Raw genomic sequence first — 22,685 nt, forward strand, 5'->3', positions numbered from 1 at the left:
CCTCTCTTTTAGCCTCTATCCTCTGACGCCAGGTTACTGGTGAAACATGTCGTCCAAGTCCAATAATATGTCTCTGACTGAAGCTGCTTGCTCCAGTGGAAGTGGTCCCCCTTACCTCTTGGGCTGCATCAATGGTACTGTATGTCTGCCACTGTTCAGAGGTGTTGCTGCTAATGTTTACCAGAATGATTGCTGGACTCCGGTCCATTGGTCAGAGCCGCTGGCGCTAGGAACGCGAATCTCTTACCTTTCGGAAACCCTGTCACGGCCTTTGATTAGTGAGGGCTGGCACAATGTCAATATTACGGCATGATGCAATGGCCTGGGAACCCAAAAGATAAGAGACGCTACCTTACCGTCCATGGGAGACTAGAAGCCCTGCTGTTTGTAGCTAAAATGATCACCTAAAATGGCTAAAGTAGCTAAAATGATTACCTGCTATGAGCGCCGGCCACTGGGCGGCACCCATAACTATCCGGCAATGACAACCACCGGGATCTCCTGCAGACCCCAATTTGTTATGCCAACCCATTGGCGTCCCGCAGTCATGTGACACGGGTGCCTATGGGCGGGATTTGTGACACGCTTCTGGTGCGATCATGTTAAATGCCACTGTTAGAGATTGACAGCCATGGGTGGATCGCGATTCCACTCACGACTGTTAGGGGCACTTATCAGCTGATGAAATCAGCTGACATGTGCTGGAAAAGTTGCAGCTGGAGCAAACGGGGAGGCGACCCTAAACGTACCGTAACTTTACGTCTAAGGTTGGAAAGGGGTTAAAAATCGCAATTGGTGAATCTGACTAAAAGATGTGGAATAGACTCCGACCGCAGGTGAGCACATGTAAAGTAGACTTAAAAAAGGTGCAAAGAACAATGAATTGGGTGCAACCCAAATAAAGCACAACTGGACAGAAAACAGGTGCAAAGGCAATGCTGAATAAGGGCCAATATGATCTCTTTTAGAAGTTGGTCACAAGTCCAGTCTAAAGGTGGTCTTCCACATTAAATTTGTCTGCCAAACTACCAATTTTGGCTAGACTGACCATCTAATGTGTATTCGGTGTACTGTCTGTCCCTCATATTTTAGCTGCTGTTTGGGCATGTTATATTTCCGATGTGTCTGGCAGAAGTTTACTCCCCTCTCCCCATAGAGAGCACATTCCAGTCCTATGGTGCACTAGGAGCAATAGCTTTCTGACAAATGGGTTGACTGCCATCTGAAGTGTGTCGCCAGTTTTACTTGTGATATTGTAAACCTATCCCGAACATGGAGCTCTAGAAATGACCTTCATATGTTTTTAGGAGTTTCATGAATTGGAGTGAATTCTCTGTGTTGAAGGAGATTTAAACCATGACATCATGGATTTGGCTGGAATCTTCCTCTAATTGTTTTTCGCTTTTTAATTTGGTGGTAAGCTGTATCTAAGTTGCTATATCAATAGTATAAGAAGTGATTTATTAACTGTTACGGATTATGTGTTTTCATGTATCTGAAGCGAAACACATTGCTTTTTGCTCTAGGGTTTGCAGATTGGGACAAAGGAGCTTGAAGAGATGGGTGCCAAATTCTGCATAGGATTACTTCGCCTCAAGAGGCTGACCTCTCCCATGGAATTCAGCCTTCCTCCAAGCCTCCTGGATATCGAGAATGATCTGATCGAGTCCAGCTGTAAGGTTGCAAGGTAATGTAATAACTTATCTTTATGGTTAATTGTCTAAATATTTGCCTTTTCTCGTGCATAGACCGTTTATTCCTTTGTCACTCTGCACTAACCTGGCAGATTTTTAGGTGACGTATTTCCAAGCTGTCCTACAGCTTTTCACTTCACAGGTCCGATAATAATTTTCGCATAGTTTTCCTTGGAGTTTAGGGAAATTATTTAATTATTTCCAAAAAGTTTTCGCTTTGTAACTAGTTTCTAAGAAGCATTGGTAGCTGTTAACCCTTTCATAACCTCAAGTAACTTTAAAAACGACCAAATTTGCTTGTACGGTGACCTCGAGCCGGACAAGCATCTGAAGGCTGCAATTAGTGGGTCCCACGTAGTCTCCTCATGACCTCCTTCAACTTCAGCTTTAAAAGAGATGTCTTAGAAGTGATTATTTTTTTTAAGGCTTGGTTTGGTTTGATGTTCTTATAAAAATAAATAATAATAATAATTTTATTTATATAGCGCCAACATATTCCGCAGCGCTTTACAACTTATAGAGGGGACTTGTACAGACAATAGACATTACAGCATAACCGAAATCACAGTTCAAAACAGATACCAGTAGGAATGAGGGCCCTGCTCGCAAGCTTACAACCTATGAGGAAAAGGGGAGACACGAGAGGTGGATGGTAACAATTGCTTTAGTTATTTGGACCAGCCATAGTGTAAGGCTCAGGTGTTCATGTAAAGCTGCATGAACCAGTTAACTGCCTAAGTATGTAGCAGTACAGACATAGAGTGCTATTAACTGTATAAAGTGTATGAGAACATGATGAGAGGAACCTGATTATGGTTTTTTTTTTTTCTATTTTTAATAGGCCACACAGGGATAGTTAGATTAATGCGTTGAGGCAGTAGGCCAGTCTGAACAAATGAGTTTTTAGGGCACGCTTAAAACTGTGGGGATTAATCGTATTAACCTAGGTAGTGCATTCCAAAGAATCGGCGCAGCACGTGTAAAGTCTTGGAGACGGGAGTGGGAGGTTCTGATTATTGAGGATGCTAACCTGAGGTCATTAGCGGAGCCCATTGGGGGATCTGTCTAAATCCCTGAAAAATTGGAATTCCTTATGGAATGGCTGTTGAATAAAATGAGGAAAATTAAATCCAAAATCTTCAACTTTAGGCTAAAAAAAAAAAAAAAATTTTTTTTTTTTTTTTTTTGGTATTGGTACTCCTGTTTTATAGATGAGCTACAATGTAATGTTAGTGACCTTATTGCTGTAATATATCTCTGTACCTTATGAGAGGCCCTCCATTATTATACAGGGTACCAAAGTATATTTATAGCCTAAAACCCAAGCTTTTGTATAGCTAAAATAATAGACGGAAAGGAATAGTACCCAATTATCCATAGTTTCATTGTATTCTGATGCTATTGGGTATCGCCTTACTTGCTGGCCATCTGATGACTCTAAGTGATCTATGATGGTTCCATTGATTCCCAATTGCGAGGAGTATAATTGATAGTGAGCAAGCACCAAACACAGCACTTGAATTATTGATATGTTGCTGATTTTATTTTGTTACTTTAATCCCAAGTAATACTTTCTAAAATGGTGAAATCATTAGACCAGTAGAGAACATTAGTCGTACAGGGAACATTAGTCTTCCAGCAATGCTCTTTCTGTGTATTAAGTTATATTTTCTGGGGCTTTTCAGGACACAGGAAAGATTTTGCTATGTCCCAGTGTGATTCCAGGAAGGGTGTTTTTTCCTAATAGATGTATAGATAATAAACATAATTTACAGTATTCTGCAGAGAAGAAAAAAAATCTTGTATTTCTATTGAATTGGTGGTATATAGGACATATAAAGGGCAATGTCTGCATTTTCTGAGGATGAGTTTTCACATGCTTTGGCACAATTTACAAATCAAAAAATGTGTTCTGCTCATTTTTTTATTTCTCACAATGTCCTTACTCTGCCAACAGTCCTGATTTTGGCAGAAAACTCCCACAATTAAAGCAACAAAGACATGAGGTACAGACCCAATCTAAACGTTGGTATTCCCAGTGGAAGGGCTTTAATTACCGTAATGTCCCTCTTTGAAGTATTGAAATGTGTGCAGGTTCAATGAGATATGATCCCTGGGGGGCAAACCGATCAACAGAACTCTCATCAAGTGAATAGGACGAAGATGCAATGTACAACCTGAAGCAGATACAGAAGAGCGTATATATTCTTAACCAAGCGAGTCGGGTCAATTATGCAAATCACTCTGTGCTCAAACCTGGAGTCTGATCAGAGTGTGAGCATAGTGTGCTCCGATTCTATCGGATGAGAAGATGGAGAAAAAAATGTCTCCATCTTCTCCGTTCTGTCAGTCCATGGAAATTGGACTGCACTCAGATGTCATTCGAGTGCTGTCTGATAGTTTGTATGGATTCATTGACTTGCATGGCTGAGTGTGATCCGATTATCAGATTAAAGTCTGGCATTCAGCGATTTTATTTTTCTTAGTTGGATTCTCTCCGAGTAAATAAATCAGACTTGTGCACGGCCCCATAGAATAACATCGGTCTGAGTGCTTTCCGATGATTTATCGGATCGCACTCGGACCGAAAATACACTCATCCGCACGCACCTGCTCTAAAAAAGACAAATGTATTACACGGCTCACCCTTCAGTACACCACTTGCTGAGACATGGCGTCCAAGATGGGGGGTGGGCCCATGGATCAAGTTTGCAGGTGACCAAACTAGTATCTTGTTGAGATGATATCCAGCACCCGAATGGCTAAAAGGATCAACAGTTATTTGTTACAAATCCATATTGAAAAGGGCATCTTTTTCACAAGATGATACTTTTTAACATCGATTTATAATATACCTTTTGGGTGCTGGATGGTTGCTCAACAAGATGCTCGCTAAGCAGCAATACCAGGCACAGCTGCATGGTACTGATCATTGGTGAAATGGACTGTGTGCAATGACTTCTTGCTGCTGTTAACGGTTAGATCCCAATCAAACACCTGCTCATGCCCTAGCCAAAGGATGTTATTTTATGGAGAACTCCTTTAGAAATTTTACACATACACCTCTCCACTTTGGACACAAGCTGGCCAGACACGTTTGGCAAACTCCCCGACGTACATCAGCCGTCACCCGAGCATCCATGTGTTCAGATGAGAAAAGTGCTGCCAAACATCTCTGGCAGCGGCTTATCTTCCCTGAAGACAAAAGGATTGGGCATTGAAATTCCAACTGCCCATATCATCTGCAGGGGGGGGACCTTGGCAGACCCCTGACATCAGTCCTGCTGAAATAGGTAGGTTTGGCTTACTTCATCAGATTCCCATTACACTAAAGGCCTCCATATATATGAGTTGAAGGATGCTGAATTTTCAATTTCCCTTATTTTTACTCTTCAGACATTGATAACTATGGAGGGGCTTATAACCTTTCTCATTTCTTGCTCCCAGTGGAAACGAAACACTTGAGTGTGCACTTGGTTTGCTTTGTCGATGATGTGTTTCCATGTAGCTGTCCAGTGGCGGTGACAAATTGTGGGGTTTTATTAAACCCCAAGAAAGCAGTGGAAGCTCTGAGGAGGTTTCCTTCTTGTCTGTTCAATGTCTCTGACACAGATGTGAATAATATTGCTGTTATGAGAAGAAGCCAGCTATCGCTGTGAAATGATAGCATGGAGAGGCGCTTGCGGGAATTGATCACCCCAGCAGCTCTCTGCAATTTTAAGAGAGAATGAATTTATGTGCATGCTGTCCCTTTGAAACTCCAGAAGTATAAAACAGCTGCCTTGTTTGTTACTGTGCCAATTCCCCATTACGCTTTATGCTGTTAAGTGTTGGATAGCATGCAAATCGAGAGAATAATTAATGCCCAGATTGCACTTTTGTCACTCCGCCACACAGTTCTGTTTAAAAGGTATAACCATATTGTAGGTTAAACACGCAGACTAATGCCTGATGAAGTGATTACAACTCGATTTATTATAATGGTTCTTAGATTACTACATTAACAAAGAGCTATTTACAAAAAAGAATGATGCTTTTCATTTAAAACAGCGCCATTTCTCTAAGCTTAGTAGCATGCTTAACTAGAGATCAGCATTCATAGTCACAGATCGGCGTGTATATTTCTATTAAATGATTGTATTAGGATTATTTAAAGGGGGCATTTAAGGGCCAAAATTTATTTTGCAGGTGTAAAATACTTGGCAACATAGTATACAATGCCTACCGCATTATATACATATATATATATATATATATATATATATATATATATATATATATATATATATATTTTGTACTATTAATGTAAGTATTTAGTGGCGTAACTAGAGTCCCATGGGCCTCAGTACAAAATTTGGACCTGGACCTACACTTCCATGTTGGTCAGATGTATGAACCCCTGTAGTGTTCTAGATCCTATAAAGACATACGTGTTCACCCTCCATGTAATGATGTCCCCATCCAGCCACCTTCCTAGAACACTGAGCCCTGTCCTGGCTTCTTTGTGTAATAAGGTCCCTCATCCTTGTATAATGTCTCCCATCATGGGCCCCTTTTTTCTGTACTGTCCCCCACCCTGAGCCCCTTTCAGTAGTACTGTCCCTTGCCCTTGGCACCTTCCTAGTTTAATGACCCCATACTGGTATTTGGTCCTCCATCCTTTGCCCCTTCCTGGTATAATGTCCATTCTGCCACTCTTTTTCAACACACGTATACAATATATTTTTTCCTTCTCTTCCTCCATTCCCACTCCGCAATGTGCAGTGTCCTCTTCTATAGCCGGAAACTGACTTGGAAGAGCCAACCATGAGCGGAACATGACGTCACTGCCATGCGATGCTCATGATGAGCATGATGTCAGCTGCTGGCCTCTGATTGGCTGTTTCTGTGTACTGCAGTGCGGAGAGCCATCAGGTCTCTGGGCCGCAGTACATTTCACCTGAATGTGTGTCCTTGGATGCACACCCAGCTGAAATAGGCGGTGACGTTGACTGGCCCCCCTTCTGCGCGGGCCTGGTCTTCGTTGTACCCTGTGTGACTGTGGTCGCTACGTCCCTGTAAGTAGTATGTCACTTGCTTACTTAATAAGGTATGGTTGTCCAAACAATACATATGACATCAGCATCTGGAATGGTTATCACCCTTGGGGTACACAGTGATGCATCAATCTAGGTACTGCCTGGTGTGACAGCACAGACCCGCTCAAGAGGATAGGGCTGTGCAGCAGTTCCAAAATACAGAGGGCCCCCAGATTCCCAGCATTCATAACCCCAACGATCATTCATATCACCTAGGCCGTGGATAGATGATATATGTTTTAGTGGGCATGCGCTTTAATATATTTAAGAGGCAAAAATGGAACTGTTATAATTAAAGTACCCTGCGACATTTTAGCCAATACTTCCTTCTGTTAAACAGTTCTGTTAGTCTATAGCAATCCATTATGCATAAGAAGTTCTCGTTGGAATCTGGGAACCTGATGTATTAGATGAGATCAGCGTTATGCTGCTGGTTCCATTCTACAACAAAGATTACTGTCTGTCTGAGGTCTTTCATCTTGTATAAAAAAGCAAGCAAACTGAAGAGTTGTATAGAATATCTCGATTCATTAAAACCTACCGAGGAGCTTCTTGGCGTAACCTTTAATCAGGAAGCAATTTAAGTCAACATTGGAAGAGCATTTTCTTTTGATTTATTATGGTTGCTTCTTCCCACCAGAGCATCAATAAAATATATTCTGTAATCACAAAGACAAAAGGTCTCTTCTTTCATTCCTATTTTATGTGCATAATTTTTTAGAGCAAAAGTGGTCTTAACTGACGCAATATTACATGAATTATTTACCTGTAGAACGCCCCATTCTAATATAGCATCTACTGGATACTCAACAATCCCTAGATCTCAAGTACCCGGTAAGATAGAATACAAGGTCAAAGTAAGTTTGACACTGATAAGCATCCAGCAGTTAAAGGAGTATTCCCATCTCCAAGATCCTATCCCACAATGTAGTGTAGTAGTAATAATATTATTAGCAAATACCTCCAATTAGAAATGTAGTATAGTTTTTCTGATTTGCTGTGTGTCTTTCTTCATGTGCAAATTCGTAGAAAAACTTTGCACTCAATAGTTTTATAATTTTTTCTAAAGTTTTTATTTTACATCCAGAGAAATTAGTCAATTGCTGAACGTTTTCGGTCCTATCAGGACCTTCGTCAGAGCAACTTTGACTTTATCTGGAGTGTGTGTATGACCTGGTAAGAGCCTTTCTATTGTGATAAGCTATCACCAACTTTATATGCGGTGTATGTGGCCCGTAATAAGGAGCGCTGTATGTCGCTAGGGGAAGATTGGCTCACGCCGTGTACGGTGCGCGGCTCCAGCGCTGGTGGCGTGCTGTGACGCTGTGGGAAATGCACAGCGCATATAAAGTTGGTGATAAAGTTGGTGATATGTTATCACAACAGAAAGGCTATTTACCCGGTCATACACACTGACCTTACACTCCAGATAAAGTCAAAGTTGCTCTGAGGAAGGTCCTGATAGGACCGAAAACGTTCAGCAATTGACTAATTTCTCTGGATGTAAAATAAAAAATTTAGAAAAAAATTATAAAACTATTGAGTGCCAAGTTTTTCTACGAATTTGTCATTGAGGGTCGGATACCCTACTTGAGCACCTACGCCTTCTCTCCTCAGAGTGCCGTGTATATATTTTATATACTGTATTGTTTCTTCATGTGCAGGCATTGCAGGACCTTAGGTAGCCATGGTTAAAACCACTAGCAACTAGCTGTCACTAGTCAGTGGATACCTAAGGTCATGCAATGCCTGCACATGAGGTAAGAGACATAGCGAATCAGAAAAGCTGTACTACATTTCTAATTGGAAATATTTGCTATTATTATTATTACTACTACACTACATAGTGGGATAGGATCTTGGAGATGGGAATACTCCTTTAACAACGGTGTGGTAAACAAAGTAAAAATCCATTAATTTGACATAATTGTTGGGCCAGTATTGAGTTCTCATTTTGCTCACCAAGTCACCTAACTTGAAAGGCTGGGGGTCAAAACATTTAAAGGGAATTTGTCATCTGATTCGTGCTGCCCAAACCATGAAACAAACACTGGCTTTGTACTTGCAATCATTTATGTTTTACTCTGAGATGCTGTGGCATTTCAGAAAAAAAAAACCACACACTTCGAAAAGCCAGTTGGGGTATATGTGTCTCTTATCTAGTTTGAGGCCAGCTGCGGCCCCCCACTCCCTTTGACTGATGGGTCTCTCTCATGCCCACTCACAACTTACTAAGCCAATAGTGGTGCTAACATTAAAAAAAACCACATACCTATGGCAGCCCTACCACTGTCCTTACTGCTACTGGGGTTCCCCACCAGTCTTCCACTTCGCTGGCAGTAGAAGTGCTCGTATTGCTCATGTATTTGTATGAGAATTCGGACCATCTTTCCACTGAAACATGGCACGTGTCAGTGCCCCATTCTGGAGGAAGACTCCAATCCCATTGGTAGATTTATGGCATATCCTGTGGACATGCCATGAATGTAAGATATGGGGGCTTCCCTTTCAAGATGTATTCCCATCTAATTTAAATGAAACTGGCCAGGTCCAAATTCCCTATGTGACTGAAAGCTGAGCATGCCAAGGGTGATGGCAGACCATGTGGGGTCATCACAACAGAGACCCTAATCACAGGACAATAAAACAATCCTTATCTAAGAATCGGCCCAATATTTATGGACGTAACTGTTATCACCCATGGTAATTCTGCTTCATGTCACCTGGCTTATCCATGGTTTTTTTTCCCCTCTCCCTTTTTTTTTTTTTTCTATACTATGTTGTGCATAAATATGTGATTCTTCAGAATTTGTTTTAGGCTTTGCCTGATGAAGAGACGTATGTAGTCTCGAAAGCTTGCAATTTGTTACCATCTTTTCAGTTAGCCATTAAAAGGTATCAACCACTGAGGACTCTCAATTCTAAATATTTTTCGGCTCATGGATGTTAATTATCACAGGTAGCAGTCATCGATGAATGGAGAAAACAATAGTATAATCGGGCTGCAGCTGCTCCTTTCTAGTCATCGGGGCAAAGCACTATCATCCAATCATGTTCACTGTTCAGTTGATTAATGTCCTTCTTAGCCCGCGAATGTGGTGAGCAGGACATCAATCCACTGAAGAGTGAACATGATTGGAGAACAGTCGTGACTGCTGTGTACTGCAACTCTCCCCAATAACTGAAAAAGTCACCTAACATGATCTGCTTTAATTTACACAGGGAATCTGGACCTGTCAGGTTCACTCTAATGTAGTGGACAAACCCTTTAACTAGTGTCTAGGCTTCTTCATTCTGAACATCGTGAAGGTCCTTGCAGTTGGACCTAAATTACTGTTAACTGAATGCATGGATGATGTAATTTTGTCAATTTTAACCTGGGAACTAAGAAGCATAGGTGAGTATGATATTTTTACATGGGTACAGAAATGAATCATTTTAATTTCTGCAAACCAGTTTAGTTTATAGTAGTGCGTACAGAGATAGCTGTCAGTCACTGATAGGACTACTGACTGGACCAAAAATCCCAGAAAGAGTAGAAGATTAAATGATTAAATCAGGGATTATACTGAGTATTTTCTCACAAAATTATATACCCATCTACTCCGCTACCCGGCTCTATAACAAAGTGCCTGCAGATTGGACTGCATTTTCGATGACAGATTCTACAGCTACAGGAGCTGTAGAATTGCTCACGTGAGCATATAACAAGGCTGAGTGCTATCCAATGTTTTATCGGACAGCAATCGGCCCACTTATACTATGGGGTAGTGCAGATGTGCGATTGTTTTCTCATTCTAATTCAGCATGAGGAAAAAAATCGCAGCATGCTGTCAGTGGCTCTGGAATTTGTATCACGTACACCCATACAAGTCTATGGGTGCATGTGAAACATTGGACTGCACTCGAATGTTGTGTAGTGACGGAGTTAATATACTCACCTGCCGCTGCTCTCCAGTGTCCAGCTCCATTCTTCTCCTCTCTCGGTGACGTCGCCCCTCTGTAGACTTTCTGGGTCACAATGTGCTCGGCGTGACTGTGAAGTCGCTCTAAGGAACATCAGAACGAGCCTGCGAAGGATTAAAAGAGGCTTCCAGCTCACACATAGAGGGAGCCGGCAAGTCGCAATTGTGGTGAAGTCACCAGAAGGAGCAGAACGGTGGAGGGACACCGGAGAGAGCAGCAGTAGGGGAGTATATTAATACACTCACACTGCATTACATGCATATATACACATTCAATCAGTAAAAAACTTAATGGGAGTGCTTCTTTAAGGCTAACTTCACACTAGGCTTTTTTTTAATCCTTTTTTAATGCTAATTTTCAGCTGCTTTTTACAGTAAAGCCTATGATCATCAGTATTTTGTGCTTTGCATGTTTTTTTTGGACATAGTGCATGTCTTTCAGCATTTTTTCAGTGTTTTTCACCCATTGACTTGAATGGGTGGTGAAAAAACCCTGTTAAAAAAAACGCAGGTATCAGGTTTTGCTGTTGTTTTTTGTTGTTGTTCCAAAACCTGATTCTATGGAACAGGACTTTTTTTCTCCTTCGCCACATTGGGGGACACAGGACCATGGGTGTTATGCTGCTGTCACTAGGAGGCTGACACTAAGTTGAGACAAAAAGAGTTGGCTCCTCCCCTGCAGTATACACCCTCATGCTGGCTTCCAGAGACCCAGTTCAAGCTTAGTGTCCGTAGGAGGCACACTGGATTTAAAAATTATTTTCTGGACGAAGGGGCGATGGAACCTTTCAAGGCTCCGATCTCCCCGAAACAACAACAGGCGAGCACGGGAGTTTTACCTCTCCGTATCCTCTCCTGCGATGTGGGATGCCACTGCCTGAGCTGACCTTTTTGGGCGACGGGCCCCTTCAAGGGCACCAATCTCCCCCCTACTTTACAGACGAGCACTGGTGTGTCACCTCCAGTATCCTCTTCTGCAGCCAGGCCTTTTTTGCCTGACATCTGCCCTGCCCACCAGGTCTCACCCTCGGCTGTTCAGAGGCACTCTTCCACTGTGGCGTCCGTGCAGCCCCCACTGCATCACCACTGAAAACGAGCGGATGATGGAAGGAGGCGGATGGTTCCTCTCCACCCCCCTTTTTATGGGGATGGTGGATGGAGGCTCCCCCAACCCTGCACCATCCTATTTACCCCGGGCAGCTTCATTTTGGGGTAAGTGCACCAGGGGTCGGCTTTTTCTGGCGGTCACATTTATTTGGAGGGCTCCATAGCGGCAGGATTCTCCCCTGAGCGCCGCGATTCTTTTCCCTGCGGTCCGCGGGTGCGCGCCGGCCGAGGCCAGAAATTTAGTCCCCGGCTTCGGCCTTGTGTAGGCTGCACTCCGGTAGGCTCCACCCACCTCACGCATAATTCCTGCGGCTCCGCCCACGCTTCTGGCGCTTCTTGCTCCCTGCGAGACTACCCACAGACTCTCGGCAGCCATCTTCCTTCTGCAGCACGCACCGCCGGCCGGCTTCCTTTTCTCCATGAAGGTTTTTCCCACTCAGCGCCACCTATCCAATTGCGGGGCACAGGACCGGGTAAGGAGACGGCACTAAGTGCTTCCTTGCAGCGTTACCCCTCAGCTTCCACTAGCAGCCTCTTTTCATCACATTGGGGTACAACATGTCGCAGTCAAGGGTTAAAAAGACCACTAAGGTACATACCACCTTTTTCTCTGCGTGTACCACCTGCCAGGCTCCTCTCCCCTGGCCTCAAAGCTCCCCGCTCTGCACAGCCTGTGATGCCCAATGTGCCCAGGAGCCCTCCGCCGCTACCGACCCCAGTGTATCTAGCCCCCCTGAGTGGGCTGCGTCACTGTCACAATCCATGGCTTCGCTAGCCAAAGCGTTTGAATCCCTTCATGACCCCTCTGGGGAGAGGGGCGTTCGTTTTCCTGGGTTAAGAGACCCCTCTATAACAGGGGAATCATCGGCCAGCAGGGGCCGCTCTCACCCGAAGGAGGTTTGGACATCCAAAAAACGGATCCGCACTACCTCTCCTGAGCATTCACCACACCATTCAACCTCTGGTAGCTCCACTTCTCGCTCACCCTCTCCAGTCTCACGACTGAGTATGAGTCTGAGGCGTCCATGGACCCGGATTCTCCGGAGTTCCGATCAACTGTTGACTCCCTCATTGAGGCTGTCAATCATGAGTTAAAGGTTAATGATGACCCTAATTCAGCTCCGGATCACGCAGTTTCCTTTACGAGAACCAAGCGATCCCATAAGGTGTTCGCCTCCCATCCAGATTTCCTAGAGATAGTTCGGCGGCACAGGGAGCGACCGGATAAACGCTTTACGGGGAAAAAGGCCCTGGAATCAAAGTATCCCTTTTCTGCAGATCTGGTCAAAGATTGGACGGAACCACTGCTGGTAGATCCTCCGGTATCGCGTTTGGCTACCAAAACGCTGTTATCAGTACCTGACGGGGCTTCAATCAAAAATCCCACAGAACGCCAGTTAGATTCTCTGGCGCGCTCAGTGTATGAAGCCTCAGGTTCTTCCCTATCTCCCTCCTTCGCTGTGGCATGGGTCGCCAAAGCACTGGTTTTCTGGGCAGATGCCCTTGCAAAATCCATTCAGGACCAGGCTCTTCCGTCTGAGGCGGCGGACCTCGCCAAACAAATCGATATGGCTGCAGATTATGTAATGTACGCGTCATTAGACGCAGCAGACTTTGCGGCAACCGCGGCTTTAAACGCCATCACCATCAGGAGAGCTATTTGGCTTAGAGAGTGGCGTGCGGATTCCTCCTCAAAAAAAGTCTCTGATTTCCCTTCCCTTTCAGAGCGGACACCTGTTTGGTGAAAAATTAGACCACCTTATTTCCGATGCTACAGGAGGGAAAAGCAAGTTCCTCCCTCAACACAGGCCAAAAGCTGCTTTTCAGCATCAACAGCATTTTCGTTTTCCCCCCTTTCGCAGTAGCCCTTTCTGGTCCAACTCCACAGCATCATCCAGATCAGAACGATCTACATGCACAGACAGAGACTCTCGGCCTTCTTACAGACCGAATCAGTCCTGGCGAGGAAAACCTAGACAACCCAGAACCAGAGGTTCTATGCCTTCCAGATTTCTGTCACAATGACTCGGGGAGAATTCCAGTCGACACCACCGAGGTAGGCGGACACCTGCTTCTTTTTCGACACGTCTGGCTTTCCGTCATCCACAACGAATGGGTCAGAGACCTGATGTCTTCTGGTTACAAGACAGAATTCTCCGTCTCCCCTCCAGCTCGGTTTTTTCCCTCTCGTGTCCCAAGTTCGGGAGCTCAGTCTCGCGCTCTTAACTGCGCCATCGAATCCCTCTGCCAAAACGGGGTCATCGTTCCGGTTCCGGAATGCGAGAGATTCAGAGGTTTTTACTCAAGCCTCTTCGTCGTGCCAAAAAAGGACGGGACGGTGCGCCCCATTTTGGACCTGAAGCAAGTACGTAAAAGTACGGCACTTCAGGATGGAATCCCTCCGGTCGGTCATCTCCTCGATGGAAAGAAGCGAGTTCCTAGCATCAATAGACATCAAAGATGCTTATCCTCATATCCCAATCTTTCCGCCACATCAAAGGTTCCTCCGCTTCGCCATCCTAGAGGACCATTTTCAATTCATGGCCTTACCCTTCGGTCTTGCCACGGCGCCCAGGGTATTCACAAAGGTCATGGCGGCTGTCATGGCCATTCTATACTCCCGGGGAGTGGTCGTGTTGCCATACTTAGACGACCTTCTGATCAAGGGTCCGTCTTATCACGCTTGCAAAGCAAGCGTCCGCATCACGTTGGATTCCCTTTCGCGCCTGGGCTGGTTAATCAACTTGGACAAGTCCTCCCCTGTTCCAGCTTGACGGATCTCTTTCCTAGGCATGATCCTGGACACGTCCAAGAGGCTGGTTTTACATCCAAGGCCCAAGCGCTTCAGCAGGGAGCCCGGACGCTCTGTCGCCCTTGTCCGCAGTCCATTCGGTTTGCCATGAAGATCCTGGGGAAGATGGTGGCCGCAATGGAAGCGGTTCCCTTCGCCCAACTGCATCTCTGTCCCTTACAACAAGCTCTACTGGACAATTGGGACAGGAGTCCCTTAACCCTCGACCGGCCATGTCCTCTGCCCCCGCGGATCAGGCAAGCGCTCAAATGGTGGACTTTGGAATCATCTCTCAACCAGGGGAGGTCTTTTCTCCCGATCCATTGGATGGTGGTGACTACCGACGCCAGTCTCCTCGGCTGGGGAGCGGTATTTCGCCACCACACTGCCCAGGGACGTTGGACGATTCGGAAGTCGAAACTTCCCATAAACATTCTGGAGATCAGATTTGCCCTGAGACGTTTTCACTTCCTGCTCGCGGGTCACCCAATCTGAATTCAGTCGGACAACGTCACAGCGGTGGCGTACATAAACCATCAGGGGGTACCCGCAGCAGGGAGGCGATGCAGGAAGTCTCCCACATTCTCCGTTGGGCCGAGACCAACCACTCCACCATTTCTGCAGTGCACATTCCAGGCGTCGAGAACTGGGCGGCGGACTTTCTCAGCCGTCAGGGTCTCGCCTCGGGAGAGTGGGAACTCCATCAAGACGTTTTTCAACAAATCTGCCTTCGCTGGGGAACTCCGGACTTGGACCTGATGGCGTCCAGACTGAACGCCAAGGTCCCCAACTTCATAGCACGTTCTCGGGATCCCCGGGCCGTCGGGGTGGATGCACTGATTTCCCCATGGCACCGGTTCCAATTCCCGTACGTGTTCCCTCCACTTCCTCTGTTGCTGAAAGTGATCCGAAAAATCGAGATGGAGAGGGTTCCGGTGATCCTTAACGCCCCGGATTGGCCACGTCTCGCATGGTATGCAGAACTCGTTCATCTCATATCCGACGTCCCCTGGCGGTTACCAGACCGCCCAGATCTTCTGTGCCAAGGACCGATCTACCACCAGAGCTCAGGGGCCCTACGTTTAACGGCTTGGCTGTTTAAACCTGGATCCTAACTCAAGCAGGTTTCTCCCAGCAGGTCATCGCCACCATGATCAGCGCTCGCAAGATGTCTTCCGCTCGCATCTATCACCGCACCTGGAAAGACTTCTCATGGTGCAGGCTCCACGGTCACCCCCCTCTCGTTTTCTCCATTCCTTCCATTCTGGAATTTCTCCAGTCCGGCTTGGATTCCGGCCTGGCGCTCAGTTCCCTCAAGGGTCAGATCTCAGCGTTATCGGTGTTGTTCCAGCAAGAGGCAAATTTAGCATGCTAAAACCACTGCAAAAAAATGCCAGAAAAGCCCAAGGAAAACCATGCTTTTTTTTTCTGCAGCTTCTTTCATGCCAAGAGATCAGATTTTGCTACAGGAAAAAAAATGCTGAAAAAACGCGTAGTGTGAACTTACCTTAAGTTGGAGAATCTGGCAGTAAGTCTAGCAGTAACACCACAACCATAGGAGAAATGAAGCATTACACAGTGGCTGTTCAAAATAATGTCATATTACGTAATGAAAGATGGGATATGTCAACTTTCTGGGCATGAAATACAGAGATGTGTAAATACATAGCATGCTATAAAAGCAAACGATACAAAGACATACATTAAAGAGGTATTCTCAAGTTTGGAAGTCCTCCATTATCCATGGGACAGGAGCTAGCTTTCCAATCACTCCACCATGGCACAATCTCTGACGCTACCATTAAGAATGAATGGAGTGGTAGTGATAATGATCAAACTCTGCTCCATTTAGCCAAGGCTCTTTATAGCCCACGTTTTTGGGATTGGTGTTGGTCATGACTCCCTGCGATCAGAAGGTTATACCCCTATCTTCCTTGAGAACCCCCTATAAGTACAGTAGATGACATGAGTTTACAAAGTACAAAGAGACAGAAGTCCCCTGCCTGCATGGGTGTACGATCTACAAGATGCATCTTTTAGACCTCTTTGTGATAGTTTGTGTTAGGCATCGAGTTCCCGCCTCTGCACAGGGGAAATCTCGAGCCACCTCCGCTGCAGTCTCCCATTCTTCTCCAGCCACAGTGGAGCCTGCTCAGCAGAGACGTTGGTCCCAGCGTCTGGCTCAGTTTGTTACTGTGCGCTTGGTTACTGCTGATCTTCCAGGCTCAGCCATTGTAACCAGCACTGTTCAGCGGCGAGCAGATGCTACCGGGAAAAAGTCCTGCTTTTCCGCTACTGAGCATGCCCAAGAGTCGACCTCTAATTGGAGGTCGGGGGTCACATGCTCAGGTCCTGAAGCAGTTCCTATTGGACCACTAGAAAAGTCCTGGAGAGCTTTCTCTATAAAAGGTTCGCATGGCCGCACAGACATGCGCTAGTATCAACTTATGTTTATGAGCTTAGTTACTTTGTGGTCTGTGTCAGCATGTGCTCAGGGGCGGCTGTATAGACACTAGAATTCCGGCACCTTCGGAGAGAAGTTTGTGTGTGTGAACTTAGGGCTGGCGTATAGCCACTAGAAGTCCGGCACCTCCGGATAGGAGTTGTTTGTGTGCTGTTGCTGACTGAACGACCACTGTATGCTACCTGCTCCGTTAGAGAGCTGTGTTCCTCTGTGAGGTTAACAGAGCACAGCGCTACCTTTAATCCCAGCGACTCTGTGAAGCAACAGGGTTTGTTCCTATACAGACCGGGTGACTGAACCCGTGTCTATTCAGGCGTTGTACCGCCATATAGTGCCGCCATCTACTAGCAGCAGGTTCCACTCCTGCACGGTGGACCCCGGGTTGCGAACGCACCTATATTATCCGCCAGCCCTAACAGTTTGTTTTGAGAATTTGCTTTTCAGTTTCTGATAAATAGAATAATGCTGTGAATATACTTTTACAATGATGTACAGTTTTCCATGCTTGTTGCCTTCCATGCTTCTGTTCCAATGTGATTTGGATTTTGTAGGTGGAAGACATGCTTGTCCTCAGACCTGGCCATTTCTGTGGCTTTCTGTTAATATATTAGGATGTCTGAAACTCGTCTGTGCACGATGTTTTCGATCAATATAATGTGTATTATTTGATTAGAAATAAAATGAAGATGTAGCATGCTGAAGAAGCTTGTCCGAGATACTTATCCAATGAAATATTTAGAAGCACTTAAAGCTTCTCCGCAAATATGTTTATCTAGCCCCACAGGAGAGCAATGAAACTGGGTGTAGAGAGGCCGCTTCTTTCTCTTCCAAGCAAACTCTTTGTGCCTAGAGGCTTCAAGCAACATCATGGATGTTTTTTTTTTTTTACATATAACGCTTAAGTTAAGGCAGTAGAATTCCTTTAATCCAAAACCCATGGGATCTAGCTAGTACTTGGTTATCACACATTCCTGCTTAGTTGGTTGACATAGAGCAGTAAGGACTAAGCCTTCAAGCTTAGAGGCCTCTAATAAAAAGCAAAGAAAGCCAATGAAATTACCGTAGTTTAACTAAAATTCTAATGCTTTTGTGGCCCGTGAAAAGAACATGTTAATTGCAAAGAGACTTAGTATTTCCAAGTTTTGGGAATATACAAGTGTTCCTAGTGGTTGGAAAGATCAAAGAAGACACACAAAATTTTTTCAAATGAGCAATTTACCCCCAAAATTACCAATTTACCTGCTTAGGGCTCGAGCACACGACCAATTATCTCAGGCATGTTCTAAACATGGTTTGCATGGGTGGCTCTCCTACCCATGATATTTTATGGAGTTGTGCACGTGTGTTGGATCAAAATCAGCAATGTCAGTCTGAGTCCGTGAAAGACATTGGACCGCACTTGGATGACATCTGAGTGCCGTCCGGTGTTCGGATTCACTGATGCCACTGTGACCAAACTCTGTTCAGGTTCTGGTTAGAATAATCGGATCGTTTTTTTCTCGGATGCAGAGACAAAGGTCGTGTACACGTACCCTTACACTGAAAGTCCGAAGTGTGAGATGTCTGTGAATTAAAGAATTAGTGGCATTTTTTTTCTGCATCCAAATCTAGACTCTTGGCAGTAAAAATGCTGCATATTACAAACCCAGCAAATAGCGGCATATATTGCTGCATTATTCAGGCAGATTCCATGTGTGATTTATCTACTATATATGATAATACATAGTATAAATTCACCAAAACCACTGCAAAAATGCAGCAAAAATGTTAGATCGCGGTCTTTGCAGTGCTTTCTTATTGCTTTCTGAAGGTGAAAAAATGCACATGAAACCCTGAAAGAATTCACATGCTGCAGGGCTCAAATTCAGTCATAGTTTTTTTTTTTTTTTCAATGTGTGTGCGTGAGAATTCTAAAATCTCATCGCTTTTGCCGTTCTTGTAAAGCGCAGTTTCTTTTTAGCAGGGAAAAATAAACGTTGCATGAGGACATAACCTAAAATCTGATTATTACGGGCTGTGTTGATTTATTTTTTTAAATTTAAATGTGTATTTTTCATTCCAGTCCGACTACGTATGTCTTGGATGATGATGAGCCTCACTTCCTGGAAGAAGTGGACTACAGCGCGGAGAGCAATGATGAAGCCGACGCTGATCTGCCGGATGTAGCTGCAGATTTTGAAACCTTAGCAGTAGAAGATGAAGGATTTTCAGACTCCGAGGTCTCACGAACTTGCTCGAAAAGCGCACAAAAGAATAAAGAATGTTAAAACGGCCTGCTTTTGGCACTGAAGCATAGGCCGGTAGAATTATACAAGAGTTACCCAATGAAAACATTGCTGGCTTGAGCTGAGACTTTGTTGGGGTCTGCTATGGGCATATAAAGCGGAGTTATTTGTTCTCCTGCTTGTGTTGCATGTTTTTCCCCCCTTCTTTAGGTGATTTCTCCAATCTAACGTGTGCAGATGGCTGACATACCTGAAAAGCCACATTCTGTATTGTTGATTGCACAGTGTTTCTAGTACTTGTTGCTACAGAACTATACTTCTAGGTGTATTTCATTTGGATGATTTTTGCACTATTGCATTTCCTTTCCTTGGAAACTTTGTAAAAGGTTCATTGTTCACAGTTATGTGTTCACAGTTGTGTCCATTTCTGGATCATCTTTACCTTTGTGTTCTGGGTCTCACCAGTGTCAAACAGGCATCTACTGTATGTAGCAATGGTTGGGGAAGAGGCATGTTGTGATCTTAAATTTCCCATGCTCAGATATCGCCTTATCCGAGCACATTCGCTCATCAGAAGTGACCACATAATAGAGCAATACCAGCCCCCCATCTCTTTGTGGCTCTTCCTGGCTCTGACTCCTAGAAAAGTGTCCAGAGTGGGGCGGATGTTTGTATATCTAAATAGGTTATATAGATCGGGGTTGAAAATTATCCTTCAGATATGGACTGTTGATGTGATATCTGAACATTCTAAATGCCAATATCTCGTGTCCTTATCAATATACACATTATATAGAGGGGTTACAGACACATGCAGAGCCACTGATCTTGGGAAAACTGATAAAAGATTAGAGAAAAATCATTATGGCTCATGCTCTTTACCTTAAGAACAAATATTTAGCAGTATGTGGGAGCGTTCAATTTAAAATCTAGGGTCTAGATACGAAGTGTTTACTATTTGCTTTTTTTCTTTAATTCTTGAAATTACTTAATTCATAAAAACTTGATTTTTTTAATTTTCCATCTATACATTGAGGTTTATCTACGTATCATCTCAAAGAACGGGCACTAGTCCTGAAAGGAAGTCTTTAATGGGAGGGAATCTGTCACCAGGTTTCCATCACGTAATCTGAGAGCAGCATAATTCCAGTGATGTGTCCCTTACTGGGCTGCTTAGTGTGATTTTGATAAAATCTGTTTTATTTGCAGGATAATAACAACAGAGGACTAGTAAACTTGCTGCCAGGTAGTCCTCCATATTCATGAGCTCTATACATCCCCACCCCTAATTGTACATGGGCAGAAAGCTTCCAGTCAGTGGTATGGATGGGGTTATACAGAGCTCAGCATTCTGAGGACTGCTAGATCTACAGAAGAAAAACATTCATTGGGCTACTTGATGTCATTTTGACAAAATAAGTGACACATCGCTGGAATCAGGGTAAAGGGAATTTAACGGGTCCACCTTTCCCTCCAACCCACCAAAATTTGCATATTTCTTTCTAAATACCTTAACAGCCCCCTTATACGGTTTGTAAAAAACATCTGTTTATGGGTCAGTCTATTTTTAAGTGGCAATTTTTTTTTTTTGACTAATTGTCCCACTCCGCATGATATCAAGCCAACCGACTTTTTTTTCTTCCGGATATGAGCAGTGCGCCTCTGAAGCCAGGAAGCGTACATCTGGATTCAGAGGGGTAATGAGATATAGGCAAGAAAGTTGGGCTCATGCATAAGCTTCGCAGAGAGCAGACGATGACGCCGTCTCTTGCAAATCACGTTATCACGCCCACAGAGGTGTGATGATATGCTGAGTGGGACGTCTAGTCTGGGAAGAGAAACGCCCCCTTGACTAGTAAAAAGATTTAAAAAAATTGCATATTGAAAACAGACTGGTTTAGAAAGGGAAGAAAATGACAAGTGACCACATCAAGGGTCAAGCAGCTCTAGCGTGTCAGGGCTTTACCAAATAAAACAGCTCCTGGATTTTGGTGAATTTGACATACATGGCATGCTGAGACATTCAGGTGTGTTTAGTTGGAACTTTTACTTTTAGGCTTGTTTAGGTTTTTTTTTTTTTTTTTCTTTTTCTTAGTTCTTACATTCGATGCATTCTTGAAAATATATAGTGTTCATAAATACATGCAGGGAATTACAAAATGTAATGTAACCAACTTCAGGTATAAAGTTTAGAATAAGTTATTGTAAGCCCAATTTCAAATATTTAGTTTTCCGGATACTGTTACAAGTTTGGGTTATTTTGCGTGCAATATTTGGCTTATAGCAACAAGCATTTAACTGTATTGTATATTCGTTTCTGGTGCTTTTGTCCTGTTATATTGTAAAGTATAGATTCTTGTATTTATTCACAACTATAACTTGGAAATCTTTAAATTATAAGTAATGAAATGTTCCAAGTGCCAGCTGCTACATTATAGTATAGAGATAAGTGAACTGGATTCTGTGGTCTGATGTTGGGAATACAATGTTCTGGAACATTTGGTAAGGACCGCAATGACCCGATCAAATCTTCACTTTGCAAATGTTGTCCAAACCATGGGTATAAATGGTTTAAAAACTTCAGATTTTTGCCCCGAGGAAGCAGAATGTAAATCTCCTTAGATCTGGCCACTCAATTTAATTCACTTTTTGTTTTACTTCATTTTTGATCTTCATTTTGAAATAAGGATCCTGAAAACTGATGTTTCTTATAGTTTGACCAATTTATTGTTTAATGTTCCAAATGCCTCCACATGTAATTGTATGTTTATTATCTTATCCTCTTGATGTACTGCTGGACTATGTTAAGCCTTGGACGCTGCTGTCCTAAAGTGCACCTTATTCTGTATACTTTTAAATGACTTGTATTATCCATTAGCTTTACCTTCAATGGAAAATTTTATGTCAAAATAGAAACTGGAATCGAAAGAGAACTCGATGGCGGTCTGTCATTGAATAGTGTGTTATGTTTATTTTCCTTCCAAGCAAACATCATTAACTTTTGCCTTTTCAGTTTCTCTTATTACAGTATTGCATTTATAATAATGTTTGGACTTGTGGCTTTATCTAAAGGCTGGAGCTCTAATATGATTTTTTTGACCATGACACTGTCATGTTCATCTCATTTGTTAGAATGAGGCTAGATCTGCATAGTGACTCGGGGTGTGACAGCGATTTTTGGAAGCGACACCTGTCATGTGACCAAAGTTTACTAGGTGTCGCTGCTGCATCACGGAAATGGGGTCACATTTCGAAGCCGATTTAGTGTCACAATTCTACCCCATTCACTTGTATTGCACTGTGATGTAGCGGCATCGCCTAGTGATGTTTGGTCGTGTGACAGGTGACGTTGCCTTTTAAT

General features: G+C 43.9%; 1 protein-coding gene across 3 annotated transcripts in view; it reads left to right on the plus strand.

Moving 5' to 3' along the window:
• AGTPBP1 (ATP/GTP binding carboxypeptidase 1) overlaps nt 1-22,249 on the plus strand; it is a 209,757-nt gene extending 187,508 nt beyond the window's left edge. For all 3 annotated transcript variants that reach the window (XM_077248949.1, XM_077248951.1, XM_077248950.1), the window contains 2 exons: nt 1,527-1,687; nt 19,162-22,249. In XM_077248949.1, coding sequence (XP_077105064.1) covers nt 1,527-1,687; nt 19,162-19,366 — 366 coding nt within the window. In that variant the 3' untranslated portion in view covers nt 19,367-22,249. The remainder of the gene's footprint in view (nt 1-1,526; nt 1,688-19,161) is intronic.
• The last annotated feature ends 436 nt before the right edge of the window (nt 22,250-22,685 follow it).

This window comes from Ranitomeya variabilis, chromosome 1, assembly GCF_051348905.1.
Source record: "Ranitomeya variabilis isolate aRanVar5 chromosome 1, aRanVar5.hap1, whole genome shotgun sequence".
NCBI lineage: Eukaryota > Metazoa > Chordata > Amphibia > Anura > Dendrobatidae > Ranitomeya > Ranitomeya variabilis.